This window comes from Pristiophorus japonicus, chromosome 17, assembly GCF_044704955.1.
Source record: "Pristiophorus japonicus isolate sPriJap1 chromosome 17, sPriJap1.hap1, whole genome shotgun sequence".
Taxonomy (NCBI): Eukaryota; Metazoa; Chordata; class Chondrichthyes; family Pristiophoridae; genus Pristiophorus; species Pristiophorus japonicus.
In genome coordinates, this window is record NC_091993.1 from 33,720,171 (window position 1) to 33,734,563 (window position 14,393).

At 47.7% G+C, this 14,393-nt stretch overlaps 1 protein-coding gene across 1 annotated transcript in view; it reads right to left on the minus strand.

The window, feature by feature from the left end:
* The window catches only part of slc24a1 (solute carrier family 24 member 1), a 40,203-nt gene extending 35,885 nt beyond the window's left edge, over window positions 1-4,318 (minus strand). The window contains exon 1 of the mRNA XM_070859124.1: window positions 3,149-4,318. Within this exon, the coding sequence (XP_070715225.1) occupies window positions 3,149-4,318 (1,170 nt within the window). The remainder of the gene's footprint in view (window positions 1-3,148) is intronic.
* Between the last annotated feature and the right edge of the window lie 10,075 nt (window positions 4,319-14,393).

The following is a 14,393-nucleotide window of genomic DNA, read 5'->3' on the forward strand; positions in this document are numbered from 1 at the left end:
ATACATCAATGATTTGGATGAAGGAATTGAGTGTAATATCTCCAAGTTTGCAGATGACACTTAACTGGGTGGCGGTGTGAGCTGTGAGGTGGCCGCTAGGAGGCTGCAGGGTGACTTGGACAGGTTAGGTGAGTGGGAAAATGCATGGCAGATGCAGTATAATATGGATAAATATGAGGCTATCCACTTTGGGGGCAAAAACGCGAAGACAGAATATTATCTGAATGGCGGCAGATTAGGAAAAGTGGAGGTGCAACGAGACCTGGGTATCATGGTTCAGCAGTCATTGAAAGTTGGCATACAGGTACAGCAGGCGGTGAAGAAGGCAAATGGTATGTTGGCCTTCATAGCTAGGGGATTTGAGTATAGAAGCAGGGAGGTCTTACTGCAGTTGTACAGGGCCTTGGTGAGGCCTCATCTGGAATATTGTGTTCAGTTTTTGTCTCCTAATCTGAGGAAGGACGTTCTTGCTATTGAGGGAGTGCAGCGAAGGTTCACCAGACTGATTCCCGGGATGGCAGAACTGACATGAGGAGAGAGTGAATCAACTGGGCCTTTATACATGGGAGTTTAGAAGGATGAGAGGGGATCTCATAGAAACATATAAGATTCTGACGGGACGGGACAGGTTAGATGCGGGTAGAATGTTCCCGATGTTGGGGAAGTCCAGAACCAGGGGACATAGTCGAAGGATAAGGGGTAAGCCATTTAGGACTGAGATAGGAGAAACTTCTTCACTCAGAGAGTTGTTAGCCTGTGGAATTCCCTGCCGCAGAACGTTGTTGATGCCAGTTCATTGGATATATTCAAGAGGGAGTTAGATATGGCCTTTATGGCTAAGGGGATCAAGGGGTATGGAGAGAAAGCAGGAAAGGGGTACTGAGGGAATGGTCAGCAATGATCTTATTGAATGGTGGTGCAGGCTCGAAGGGCCGAATGGCCTACTTGTGCACCTATTTTCTATGTTTCTATGTTTCATATGCGGTCAATACATTCAGTCTGAGAAACCACCACTTGTTTCACACTTCGTTACACACTATGCTGCACATTATACTCATCTATTATGTGTATTGTTTTCTTTAAACGTAAGAGTAATTAGATTGAAACACGGTGATCGAATCTACTGGAAAGGCTTTCAACATGTGTCTGCAATATGCAGGTAGATGAAGCCTTGGATCTGGATTTACTGGAGAGGTGCAGACTTCAAGGGGATCTGATTTAGTATTTTAAATTATTATAGGCACCAATAACATTCAAATATAAATTGTTTAAGGTGGCAGGTCTGGGTAGAATGATGATTTGCCCAATTGGCCAGAGGTTGCATTTGTCTCGGAGTTAATCGACCTGTGAAAGAGGATTCTGGAGATGGAGATGCGGACTGACTTACAGTTCAGAAGAAATTGTTCAATGCATTTTTGGGAAAACTAAGAAATCATGGCAGGAGGATAGTAACATTCTTGTAGTAAGTAAGGGTTCGGGACTGATCACCTTTGAGGGGTCGTAGAAACATTTTTGACCGAGGTTTTCCTAGTTGGTGGGTGGAGAAGGGTGGGAGTGAGGGGTGACTCCAATGAGAACCGAAGCAAGCAACTGATGGTCTTTTGCCTCGAGTACTCTGTCACCGTGTCACCTTCAGCTTACTTTCCTTCTGTTAACTTTCCTCTAGGTTGGTACAGCTGCTTTTTTGCAGCTACAACTTTCCTCATCCACACCCGCCCTGCGCTCACACTTTCCAGTAATATTAATGCTTTACCTTTTTACACCTGCTTCCAGCTTCCTGCCCAGGCCCTTCTAGCTTGTTGGGACAGCGTTCAGTCTGTCAGTGAATTGTTCCCATGGTTGGCGCCATCTCACCTACTCGGCACTTCTCCAGAGTTCCATTGACTAGTGCAGAAACAGGCTTATGTTCCCGTTCAACCATTTATAAAACCCAATGCTGCGTTGTCTAACTTACCACAACGATCAAAGGCTCATTGACTGTTTCAGAAGCATTAAAAGATTATTCTGCATCTGATTGGCTGCTAACAGGATGACAGAAATGCAACACAGATAACAGCAAGCTGTCAGTGAGCTACAAGGTGGTTATTCAATCAAAGGATTCTGAATGTATGTTGCAAAAAGAGGTTGAATATTGCTTTAGACTGATTCCTAGCCGTTCAAGTGACATAACTCACCAATATGTAGTGAAAGGTGACACCAGCACTGCCAGCCGGTCACACCCGATCACCGATCACCAATTACCTGCTCACCGATGCTCAGTTTGGGTTCCTTCACCCTCTCACACACTCGCTCTCACACACACACACACTCCCTCTCACACACACTCACTCTCACACACACACACACTCCCTCTCACACACACTCACTCTCATACACACACACACAGTCCCTCTCACACACTCCCTCTCACACACAAACACACACTCCCTCTCACACACTCCCTCTCACACACAAACACACACTCGCTCTCACACACACACACACTCCCTCTCACACACACTCACTCTCACACACACACACACTCCCTCTCACACACACTCACTCTCATACACACACACACAGTCCCTCTCACACACTCCCTCTCACACACAAACACACACTCCCTCTCACACACTCTCACACATAAACACACATGCACACTCATACACTCACACACACTCTCTCTCACACACACACACATGCTCACAGACACACACACTCTCACACACACACACACAAACACACACTCCCTCTCACACACACACACACTCCCTCTCACACACTCGCTCTCACACATAAACACACATGCACACTCATACACTCACACACACACACACACTCTCACTCTCACACACATACTCACACACACTCTCGCTCACACTCACTCACTCACACTCACACACACACTCTCACTCACATACACACTCACACACCCATTCTCACACTCTCACTCACAAACAGATTGGTTCTGTTGCACCATCATGGCAAGGTGATCTTTTGCCTACAATTTCTGACCAGATTCATTTTGCTATCAGTTGACACGTCGTTAACGGTTCAATCTCAGAAACCCGGATTAGGATGCGCTCTAATTGCGCCGGAGCTCGACAAGTGAAGGTTTAACTCCGGATGTTCTCGCTCACACAGACCAGACATTAGTGAAAGGTCTCACCTTGACCGAGCTGATCATCGACATGACTTTAACCACATTGTTGTGGTTAACGATATTCGCCTTGAACCATCGCTCGATTTCTTCATTAAACTTCATGAAACACACATAGCTGATGTATCCGCACAGGAGGCAGACGCTCTCCCACCAAACGATCACATTGTCCAGGAAGAAGATGATCAACATGATCAGATCCACGATGTAGAAGGAAATGTCCCGGAAGAGCGGCCACCAGGTCAGGCGCAGGATCTCCCGGGAGAAGACGGCACACATTCCGATCACAAACAGGATGTTGAAGACGGCCGAGCCCACGATGGTACCAATGCCCACGTTACTGTGAGAAATGAAGACCCCGATCAGGGAGGTGAAGAGTTCGGGGGCCGATCCGCCCGCCGCCATGAAGGTCGCGCCCGCCACATCGTCGGAAATCTCCAATTTCTCAATAATCGTCCCCAGCGATGGCACAAAAAACTCATCGCAGACCAGTGCCAGGGCGATGAACATGTAGACCATGCCCGAGATGTGGAGGATCACCCAGCCCTGCCTGCGATCCTCCACACTGAACAAATCGACCGGATACTCGCCCTTGGTGAGTCCCAGCGGGAGCTCTTCGGCCACGTCAGCCTCACCAGCCAGGTCCGGCTCTTCGGCCACGTCAGGCTCCGTGCTGGTGATCTTCGGCACAGGGGCAGGGGTGGGAGCTGGGATGATCTCATTCCCCACTAGAATGCATCCTCTTAATCGAGGTTTTTCCGTCACTGTTGGTCGAATTATTCCTGCTGTGAAAGGAGTCGTCCCGGGGGTCCTGGGTGTGGCTGTGAGGGTCCTGATCCCGGGGACCCTGTCTGTGGTGGTCCTGGTCCCGGGGACCCTGGCTGTGGTGGTCCTGGTCCCGGGGACACTGGCTGTGGGGGTCCTGGTCCCGGGTGTGGGGGTTCTGGGGGTCCCGGACTGGGCTGAGATGCTGCTGTTAATCTCCAGAAGTTTCCTGCTCGGGATGGGGAAATAGTCCTGAATTTGACCGCCGCCGGTCCCGTCCCAGTGTTGCGACCTCCGCGATGCCGAAAGCTGAAAGTTTCCGATGGAAAGTTGGTAAACGGCGCAAAGGATGAGCCCGGAGACCAGGAAGAGAATCCGGTTCGATGTCAGCCTCCTCCTCCGCCTGAGGTACATGTCTGTCGGCAGACAGAGACCGCCCCCTCTTTCTCCGCTTGGGCTCCTGTGCTTTTTGCTGAGAAGCTGTTTCTCGGTCAGTGGGGTCTGTGGATCTGGTTCTCTGCCGAGCGCCACATTCCCCTCAGCTCAGTTTTCTTAAATCTGTGCACACAAAAAAAGACAAAATCCCGAGAGATAAAACGCCGCTAGAATTGCTGGAAATGCCCGAAGTCTGAGTAAAGTGAGCTGTCGCCTGTGCGAGTGAAAGCCGCACTGAGCCCTCATCCCCAACGCCACAATCCACCCTATTATAAAAAGATTAAGGACACCGAGGGAGGGCGGTAGTTTGATCAGATGTGCTCCGTGAGCCCGCTCTATCTGCCCCAAACCTGCGGCTCACTCTCAGCGGCCGCTCCGGGAGTCCCTGCTCCAACACGGAATATAAACCAGGTCCAATGCTGGGGAACGCGGTTCACACAACCTCCACCCGCTTCTATGGAACATTTACCCTGACTCTGTGAATAATCGAGCAAATTAAACCCTGTCAGCCAGTAAAATATTCCGATTGTCGTGTTCAAGTTGTTGAGTTGGATTAAAACTCTTCAAACTATTAGAAAACTCAACACGCCTTCAGCTGTGACTGCCCCAGCCTGGGATTGCGCGGATGGCTGAGCCTTGAGCCTTTGGCTCAGTGTCAGGCCGGGGATGGGTTATTGAGGGCCACACATATTGCTGCTGGTCTGAGCTGCCTGTGGTGCGGTGGGGACGGGACTGGGGGGAAAATGTTGGCTCTTTTTTTGCCTCCCTCCCATCTCACTCTGATCCGGTTCGAGTGAAGGTTGTGTCGAGCAAGGAGATTAAAGCTAAGGAGATTACATCGCCTTTCCGGCGCATTTGTCACCTCGACATCTTCTTTCAGGCAATTTAACACGAACGAAACCAAAATCTCCAGAAACAGAAGTTCTCACAGGACACCCCATTAATAACTATTCATCCATTGTGTCAGCACACCTCGGTTATAGATTATTAAATCAAATTTAGCAGTAATGCTACTGGGCTAATGTTATGGATTTTGAGAATACATTGTTGCATCTCCTAATCACGTTTAAATTATATTATCACCATAAATCCTCCAGTGCAAGTGTAATAAGAAATAAGAACAGGAGTAGACCATTTGGCCCCTCGAGCCTGCTTCGCCATTCAATAACATCATGGCTAATCAGATCTTGGCCTCAACTCAATTTCTCGTCCTCTCCCCATAACCCTTTATTCCCATATCGCTCAAAAATCTATCTCCACCTTAAATATATTCAATGTCCCAGCCTCCACAGCTCTCTGGGGCAGAGAATTCCAAAGATTCACGGCCCTCTGAGAGAAGAAATTCCTCCTCATCTCCATCTTAAATGGGCGACCCCTTATTCTGAAACTATGCCCACTAAATTTAGATTCCCCCATGAGGGGAAACATCCTCTCTGCATCTACCCTGTCGAGGCCCCTCAGAATCTTATGTTTCAATAAGATCACCTCTCATTCTTCTAAACTCCAATGAGTACAGACCCAACCTGCTCAACCTATCTTCATAAGTCAACTCCCTCATCTCAAGAATCAACCTCTGGAACCTTCTCTGAACAGCCTCCAATGTAAGTATATCCTTCCTTAAATAAGGAGACCAAAACTGTACGCAGTACTCCAGGTGTGGCCTCACCAATACCCTGTACAGTTGTAGCAGGACTTCCCTGCTTTTATACTCTATCCCTCTTGCAATAAAGGCCAACATTCCATTTGCCTTCCTGATTACTTGCTTTACCTGCATACTAACTTTTTGTGTTTCATGCACAAGGACCCCCAGGTCCCTCTGTACTGCAGCATTTTGTAATCGCTGCCCATTTAATTAATAATTTGCTTTTTTATTTTTCCTACCAAAGTGGATAACCTCACATTTGCCCACATTATATTCCATCTGCCAATTTTCTGCGCACTCAATTAACCTGTCTATATCCCTTTGCAGATTCTTTGTGTCGTCCTCACAATTTGCTTTCCAACCCATCTTTGCACCATCAGCAAATCTGGCTTTATTACACTCCGTCCCTTCATCCAAGTCAGTAATACAGACCTGGGGAGATGTTGCTGAATATTCCTGTGGTTGGGAATTTTGGTGAATATTCCTGCGGCGGGGAGTTTTGGTGAATATTCCTGTCCCGGGGAGTTTTGGTGAATATTCCTGTGGCGGGGAGTTTTGGTGAATATTCCTGTCGCAGCGAGTTTTGGTGAATATTCCTGTGGTGGGGAGTTTTGGTGAATATTCATGCCCCAGGGAGTTTTGGTGAATATTCCTATCCCGGGGAGTTTTGGTGAATATTCCTGTGGCGGGGAGTTTTGGACAATATACCTGTGGCGGTGAGTTTTGGTGAATATTCCTGTGGCGGGGAGTTTTGGTGAATATTCCTGTCCCGGGGAGTTTTGGTGAATATTCCTGTGGCGGGGAGATTTGGTGAACATTCCTGCCCCGTGGAGTTTTGGTGAATATTCCTGTGCGGGGAGTTTTGGTGAATATTCCTGGGGCGGGGTGTTTTGGTGAATATTCCTGTGGTGGGGAATTTTGGTGAATATTCCTGCCCCGGGGAATTTTGGTGAATATTCCTGTCCCAGGGAGTTTTGGTGAATATTCCTGTGGCGGGAAGTTTTGGTGAATATTCCTGTGACGGGGAGTTTTGGTGAATATTCCTGTGGCGGGGAGTTTTGGTGAATATTCCTGTCCCGGGGAGTTTTGGTGAGTATCCCTGTGGCGGGGAGTTTTGGTGAATGTTCCTGTCATGGGGAGTTTTGGTGAATATTCCTGTGGCGGGGAGTTTTGGTGAATATTCCTGTCCCAGGAAGTTTTGGTGAATATTACTGTGGCGGGGAGTTTTGATGAATATTCATGCCCCGGGGAGCTTTGCTGAATATTCCTATCCTGGGGAGTTTTGGTGAATATACCTGTGGCGGGGAGTTTTGGAGAATATACCCGTGGTGGTGAGTTTTGGTGAATATTCCTGTGGCGGGGAGTTTTGGTGAATATTCCTGCCCCGGGGAGTTTTGGTGAATATTCCTGTGGCGGGGAGTTTTGGTGAATATTCCTGTGGCGGGGAGTTTTGGTGAATATTCCTGTCCTGGGGAGCTTTGGTGAATATTCCTGTGGCGGGGAGTTTTGGAGAATATACCTGTGGCGGTGAGTTTTGGTGAATATTCCTGTGGCGGGGAGTTTTGGTGAATATTCTTGTGGCGGGGAGTTTTGGTGAATATTCCTGTGTGGGGATTTTTTGTGAATATTCATGTCCCGGGGAGTTTTGGTGAATATTCCTGTCATGGGGAGTTTTGGTGAATATTCCTGCCCCGGGGAGTTTTGGTGAATATTCATGTGGCGGGGAGTTTTGGTGAATATTCCTGTGGCGGGGAGTTTTGGTGAATATTCCTGTCCCGGGGAGTTTTGGTGAATATTCTTGTGGCAGGGAGTTTTGGTGAATATTCCTGTGTGGGGATTTTTGGTGAATATTCCTGTACCGGGGAGTTTTGGTGAATATTTCTGTCCCGGGGAATTTTGGTGAATATTCCTGTCCCGGGGAGTTTTGAATATTTCTGTGCCGGGGAGTTTTGGTGAATAATCCTGTGGCGGGGAGTTTTGGAGAATATTCCTGTGGCGGCGTGTTTTGGTGAATAATCCTGTCCCGGGAGTTTTGGTGAATACTACTCTCCCGGGAGTTTTGTTGAATATTCCTGTCCCGGGGAGTTTTGGTGAATATTCCTGTGGCAGGGACTTTTGGTGAATATTCCTGTGGGGGAGTTTTGGTGAATATTCCAGTCCCGGGGAGTTTTGGTGAATATTCCTGTGGCGGGGAGTTTTAGTGAATATTCCTGTCGCGGCGAGTTTTGGTGAATATTCCTGTGGTGGGGAGTTTTGGTGAATATTCTTGTGGCGGGGAGTTTTGGTGAATATTCCTGTGTGGGGATTTTTGGTGAATATTCCTGTCCCTGGGAGTTTTGGTGAATATTCCTGTCATGGGGAGTTTTGGTGAATATTCCTGCCCCGGGGAGTTTTGGTGAATATTCCTGTGGTGGGGAGTTTTGGTGAATATGCCTGTGGCGGGGAGTTTTGGTGAATATTCCTGAGGTGGGGAGTTTTGGTGAATATTCTTGTGGCGGGGAGTTTTGGTGAATATTCCTGTGTGGGGATTTTTGGTGAATATTCCTGTACCGGGGAGTTTTGGTGAACATTTCTGTCCCGGGGAATTTTGGTGAATATTCCTGTCCCGGGGAGTTTTGAATATTTCTGTCCCGGGGAGTTTTGGTGAATAATCCTGTGGCGGTGAGTTTTGGAGAATATTCCTGTGGCGGCGTGTTTTGGTGAATAATCCTGTCCCGGGAGTTTTGGTGAATATTTCTCTCCCGGGAGTTTTGGTGAATATTCCTGTCCCGGGGAGTTTTGGTGAATATTCCTGTGGCGGGGACTTTTGGTGAATATTCCTGTGACGGGGAGTTTTGGTGAATATTCCTGTCCCGGGGAGTTTTGGTGAATATTCTTGTGGCGGGGAGATTTGGTGAATATTCCTGTTGCGGTGAGTTTTGGTGAATATTCCTGTGGCGGGGAGTTTTAGTGAATATTCCTGTCGCGGCGAGTTTTGGTGAATATTCCTGTGGTGGGGAGTTTTGGTGAAAATTCCTGTCCCGGGGAGTTTTGGTGACTATTACTGTGGCGGGGAGTTTTGGTGAGTATTCCTGTCGCAGCGAGTTTTGGTGAATATTCCTGAGTTGGGGAGTTTTGGTGAATATTCCTGTAGCGGGAGTTTTGGTGAATATTCCTGTGCCGGGGAGTTTTCGCGAATATTCCTGTGGCGAGAGTTTTGGTGAATATTCCTGTGGCGGAGAGTTTTGATGAATATTCCTGTGTCAGGGAGTTTTGGTGAATATTCCTGTCCCGGGGAGTTTTGAATATTTCTGTCCCGGGGAGTTTTGGTGAATATTCCTGTGGCGGGGAGTTTTGGTGAATATTCCTGCCCCGGGGTATTTTGGTGAATATATCTGTGGCGGGGAGTTTTGGTGAATATTCCTGACCCAGGGAGTTTTGGTGAATATTCCTGTCCCGGGGAGTTTTGGTGAATATACCTGTCACGGGGAGTTTTGGTGAATATTCCTGTCCTGGGGAGTTTTGGTGAATATTCCTGTGGCAGTGAGGTTTGGTGAATATTCCTGCCCCGGGGAGTTTTGGTGAATATTCCTGTCCCGGGGAGTTTTGGTGAATATTCCTGTGGCAGGGATTTTTGGTGAATATTCCTGTCCCGGAGAGTTTTGGTGAATATTCCTGTGGCGGTGATGTTTGGTGAATATTCCAGTCCCGGGGAGTTTTGCTGAATATTCTTGTGGCGGGGAGTTTTGGTGAATATCTTGTGGCGGGGAGTTTTGGTGAATATTCCTGTCCCGGGGAGTTTTGGTGTATATTCCTGTCCCGGGGAGTTTTGGTGAATATTCCTGTGGCGGGGAATTTTGGTGAATATTCCTGTGGCGGGGAGTTTTGGTGAATATTCCTCTCGCAGCGAGTTTTGGTGAATATTCCTGTGGTGGGGAGTTTTAGTGAATATTCCTGTGGCGAGAGTTTTGGTGAATATTCCTGTGGCGGAGAGTTTTGGTGAATATTCCTGTCCTGGGGAGTTTTGGTGAATATTCCTGTCCCGGGGAGTTTTGGTGAATATTCTTGTGGCGGGGAGTTTTGGTGAATATTCTTGTGGCGGGGAGTTTTGGTGAATATTCCTGTCCCGGTGAGTTTTGGTGTATATTCCTGTCCCGGGGAGATTTGGTGAATATTCCTGTCTCGGTAATTTTGGTGAATATTCTTGTTGCGGGGGGTTTTGGTGAATATTCCTGTCCCGGGGAGTTTTGGTGAATATTCCTGTGGCGGGGAGTTTTGGTGAATATTCCTGTGTGGGGATTTTTGGTGAATATTCCTGTCCCGGGTAGTTTTGGTGAATATTTCTGTCCCGGGGAATTTTGGTGAATATTCCTGTCCCGGGGAGTTTTGGTGAATATTCCTGTGGCGGGGTGTTTTGGTGAATATTCCTGTCCCGGGAGTTTTGGTGAATATTCCTGTCCCCGGAGTTTTGGTGAATATTCCTTTGGCGGGGAGTTTTGGTGAATATTCCTGTGGCGGGGACTTTTAGTGAAAATTCCTGTGACGGGGAGTTTTGGTGAATATTCCTGTCCCGGGGAGTTTTGGTGAATATTCCTATGGCGGGGAGATTTGGTGAATATTCCGGTCGTGGGGAGTTTTGGTGAACATTCCTGTGGCGGGGAGTTTTAGTTAATATTCCCTGTCGCGGCGAGTTTTGGTGAATATTCCTGTGGTGGGGAGTTTTGCTGAATATTCCTGTCCCGGGAGTTTTGGTGAATATTCCTGTGGCGGGGAGTTTTGGTGAATATTCCTGCCCCGGGGAGTTTTGGTGAATATTCCTGTGGCGGGGAGTTTTGGAGAATATACCTGTGGCGGTGAGTTTTGGTGAATATTCCTGTGGCGGGGAGTTTTGGTGAATATTCTTGTGGCGGGGAGTTTTGGTGAATATTCCTGTGTGGGGATTTTTTGTGAATATTCCTGTCCCGGGGAGTTTTGGTGAATATTCCTGTCATGGGGAGTTTTGGTGAATATTCCTGTGGTAGGGAGTTTTGGTGAATATTCATGTGGCGGGGAGTTTTGGTGAATATTCCTGTGGCGGGGTGTTTTGGTGAATATTCCTGTCCCGGGAAGTTTTGGTGAATATTCTTGTGGCATGGAGTTTTGGTGAATATTCCTGTGTGGGGATTTTTGGTGAATATTCCTGTACCGGGGAGTTTTGGTGAATATTTCTGTCCCGGGGAATTTTGGTGAATATTCCTGTCCCGGGGAGTTTTGAATATTTCTGTGCCGGGGAGTTTTGGTGAATAATCCTGTGGCGGGGAATTTTGGAGAATATTCCTGTGGCGGCGTGTTTTGGTGAATAATCCTGTCCCGGGAGTTTTGGTGAATACTACTCTCCCGGGAGTTTTGTTGAATATTCCTGTCCCGGGGAGTTTTGGTGAATATTCCTGTGGCAGGGACTTTTGTTGAATATTCCTGTGGGGGAGTTTTGGTGAATATTCCTGTCCCGGGGAGTTTTGGTGAATATTCTTGTGGCGGGGAAATTTGGTGAATATTCCTGTTGCGGTGAGTTTTGGTGAATATTCCTGTGGCGGGGAGTTTTAGTGAATATTCCTGTTGCGGCGGGTTTTGGTGAATATTCCTGTGGTGGGGAGTTTTGGTGAATATTCTTGTGGCAGGGAGTTTTGGTGAATATTCCTGTGTGGGGATTTTTGGTGAATATTCCTGTCCCTGGGAGTTTTGGTGAATATTCCTGTCATGGGGAGTTTTGGTGAATATTCCTGCCCCGGGGAGTTTTGGTGAATATTCCTGTGGTGGGGAGTTTTGGTGAATATTCCTGTGGCGGGGAGTTTTGGTGAATATTCCTGTCCCGGGGAGTTTTGGTGAATATTCTTGTGGCGGGGAGTTTTGGTGAATATTCCTGTGTGGGGATTTTTGGTGAATATTCCTGTACCGGGGAGTTTTGGTGAATATTTCTGTCCCGGGGAATTTTGGTGAATATTCCTGTCCCGGGGAGTTTTGAATATTTCTGTCCCGGGGAGTTTTGGTGAATAATCCTGTGGCGGTGAGTTTTGGAGAATATTCCTGTGGCGGCGTGTTTTGGTGAATAATCCTGTCCCGGGAGTTTTGGTGAATATTTCTCTCCCGGGAGTTTTGGTGAATATTCCTGTCCCGGGGAGTTTTGGTGAATATTCCTGTGGCGGGGACTTTTGGTGAATATTCCTGTGACGGGGAGTTTTGGTGAATATTCCTGTCCCGGGGAGTTTTGGTGAATATTCTTGTGGCGGGGAGATTTGGTGAATATTCCTGTTGCGGTGAGTGTTGGTGAATATTCCTGTGGCGGGGAGATTTAGTGAATATTCCTGTCGCGGCGAGTTTTGGTGAATATTCCTGTGGTGGGGAGTTTTGAATATTTCTGTCCCGGGGAGTTTTGGTGAATAATCCTGTGGCGGGTAGTTTTGGAGAATATTCCTGTGGCGGCCTGTTTTGGTGAATAATCCTTCCCGGGAGTTTTGGTGAATATTTCTCTCCCGGGAGTTTTGGTGAATATCCCTGTCCCGGGGAGTTTTGGTGAATATTCCTGTGGCAGGGACTTTTGGTGAATATTCCTGTGACGGGGAGTTTTGGTGAATATTCCTGTCCCGGGGAGTTTTGGTGAATATTCTTGTGGCGGGGAGATTTGGTGAATATTCCTGTTGCGGTGAGTTTTGGTGAATATTCCTGTGGCGGGGAGTTTTAGTGAATATTCCTGTCACGGTGAGTTTTGGTGAATATTCCTGTGGTGGGGAGTTTTGGTGAAAATTCCTGTCCCGGGAGTTTTGGTGAATATTCCTGTGCCGGGGAGTTTTGGTGAATATTCCTGTGGTGAGAGTTTTGGTGAATATTCCTGTGGCGGGGAGTTTTGATGAATATTCCTGTCCCGGGGAGTTTTGGAGACTATTACTGTGGCGGGGAGTTTTGGTGAGTATTCCGGTCGCAGCGAGTTTTGGTGAATATTCCTGAGGTGGGGAGTTTTGGTGAATATTCCTGTCCCGGGAGTTTTGGTGAATATTCCTGTGCCGGGGAGTTTTCGCGAATATTCCTGTGGCGTAGAGTTTTGGTGAATATTCCTGTGGCGGAGAGTTTTGGTGAATATTCCTGTGGCAGGGAGTTTTGGTGAATATTCCTGTCCCGGGAAGTTTTGGTGAATATTCCTGTGGCGGGGAGTTTTGGTGAATATTCCTGTCGCGGGGTATTTTGGTGAATATTCCTGTGGCGGGAAGTTTTGGTGAATATTCCTGCCCCGGGGTATTTTGGTGAATGTATCTGTGGCGGGGAGTTTTGGTGAATATTCCTGTCCCAGGGAGTTTTGGTGAATATTCCTGTCCCGGGGAGTTTTGGTGAATATACCTGTCACGGGGAGTTTTGGTGAATATTCCTGTCCTGGGGAGTTTTGGTGAATATTCCTGTGGCAGTGAGGTTTGGTGAATATTCCTGCCCCGGGGAGTTTTGGTGAATATTCCTGTCCCAGGGAGTTTTGGTGAATATTCCTGTGGCAGGGATTTTTGGTGAATATTCCTGTCCCGGAGAGTTTTGGTGAATATTCCTGTGGCGGGGATTTTTGGTGAATATTCCTGTCCTGGGGAGTTTTGGTGAATATTCTTGTGGCGGGGAGTTTTGGTGAATATCTTGCGGCGGGGAGTTTTGGTGAATATTCTTGTGGCGGGGAGTTTTGGTGAATATTCTTGTGGCGGGGAGTTTTGGTGAATATTCCTGTCCCGGTGAGTTTTGGTGTATATTCCTGTCCCGGGGAGATTTGGTGACTATTCCTGTCTCGGTAATTTTGATGAATATTCTTGTTGCGGGGGGTTTTGGTGAATATTCCTGTCCCGGGGAGTTTTGGTGAATATTCCTGTGGCGGGGAGTTTTGGTGAATATTCCTGTGTGGAGATTTTTGGTGAATATTCCTGTCCCGGGGAGTTTTGGTGAATATTTCTGTCCCGGGGAATTTTGGTGAATATTCCTGTCCCGGGGAGTTTTGGTGAATATTCCTGTGGCTGGGAGTTTTGGAGAATATTCCTGTGGCGGGGTGTTTTGGTGAATATTCCTGTCCCAGGAGTTTTGGTGAATATTCCTGTCCCGGAAGTTTTGGTGAATATTCCTGTGGCGGGGAGTTTTGGTGAATATTCCTGTGGCGGGGACTTTTAGTGAAAATTCCTGTGGCGGGGAGTTTTGGTGAATATTCCTGTCCCGGGGAGTTTTGGTGAATATTCCTATGGCGGGGAGATTTGGTGAATATTCCTGTCGTGGGGAGTTTTGGTGAACATTCCTGTGGCGGGGAGTTTTAGTTAATATTCCCTGTCGCGGCGAGTTTTGGTGAATATTCCTGTGGTGGGGAGTTTTGCTGAATATTCCTGTCCCGGGAGTTTTGGTGAATATTCCTGTGGCGGGGAGTTTTGGTGAATATTCCTGTCC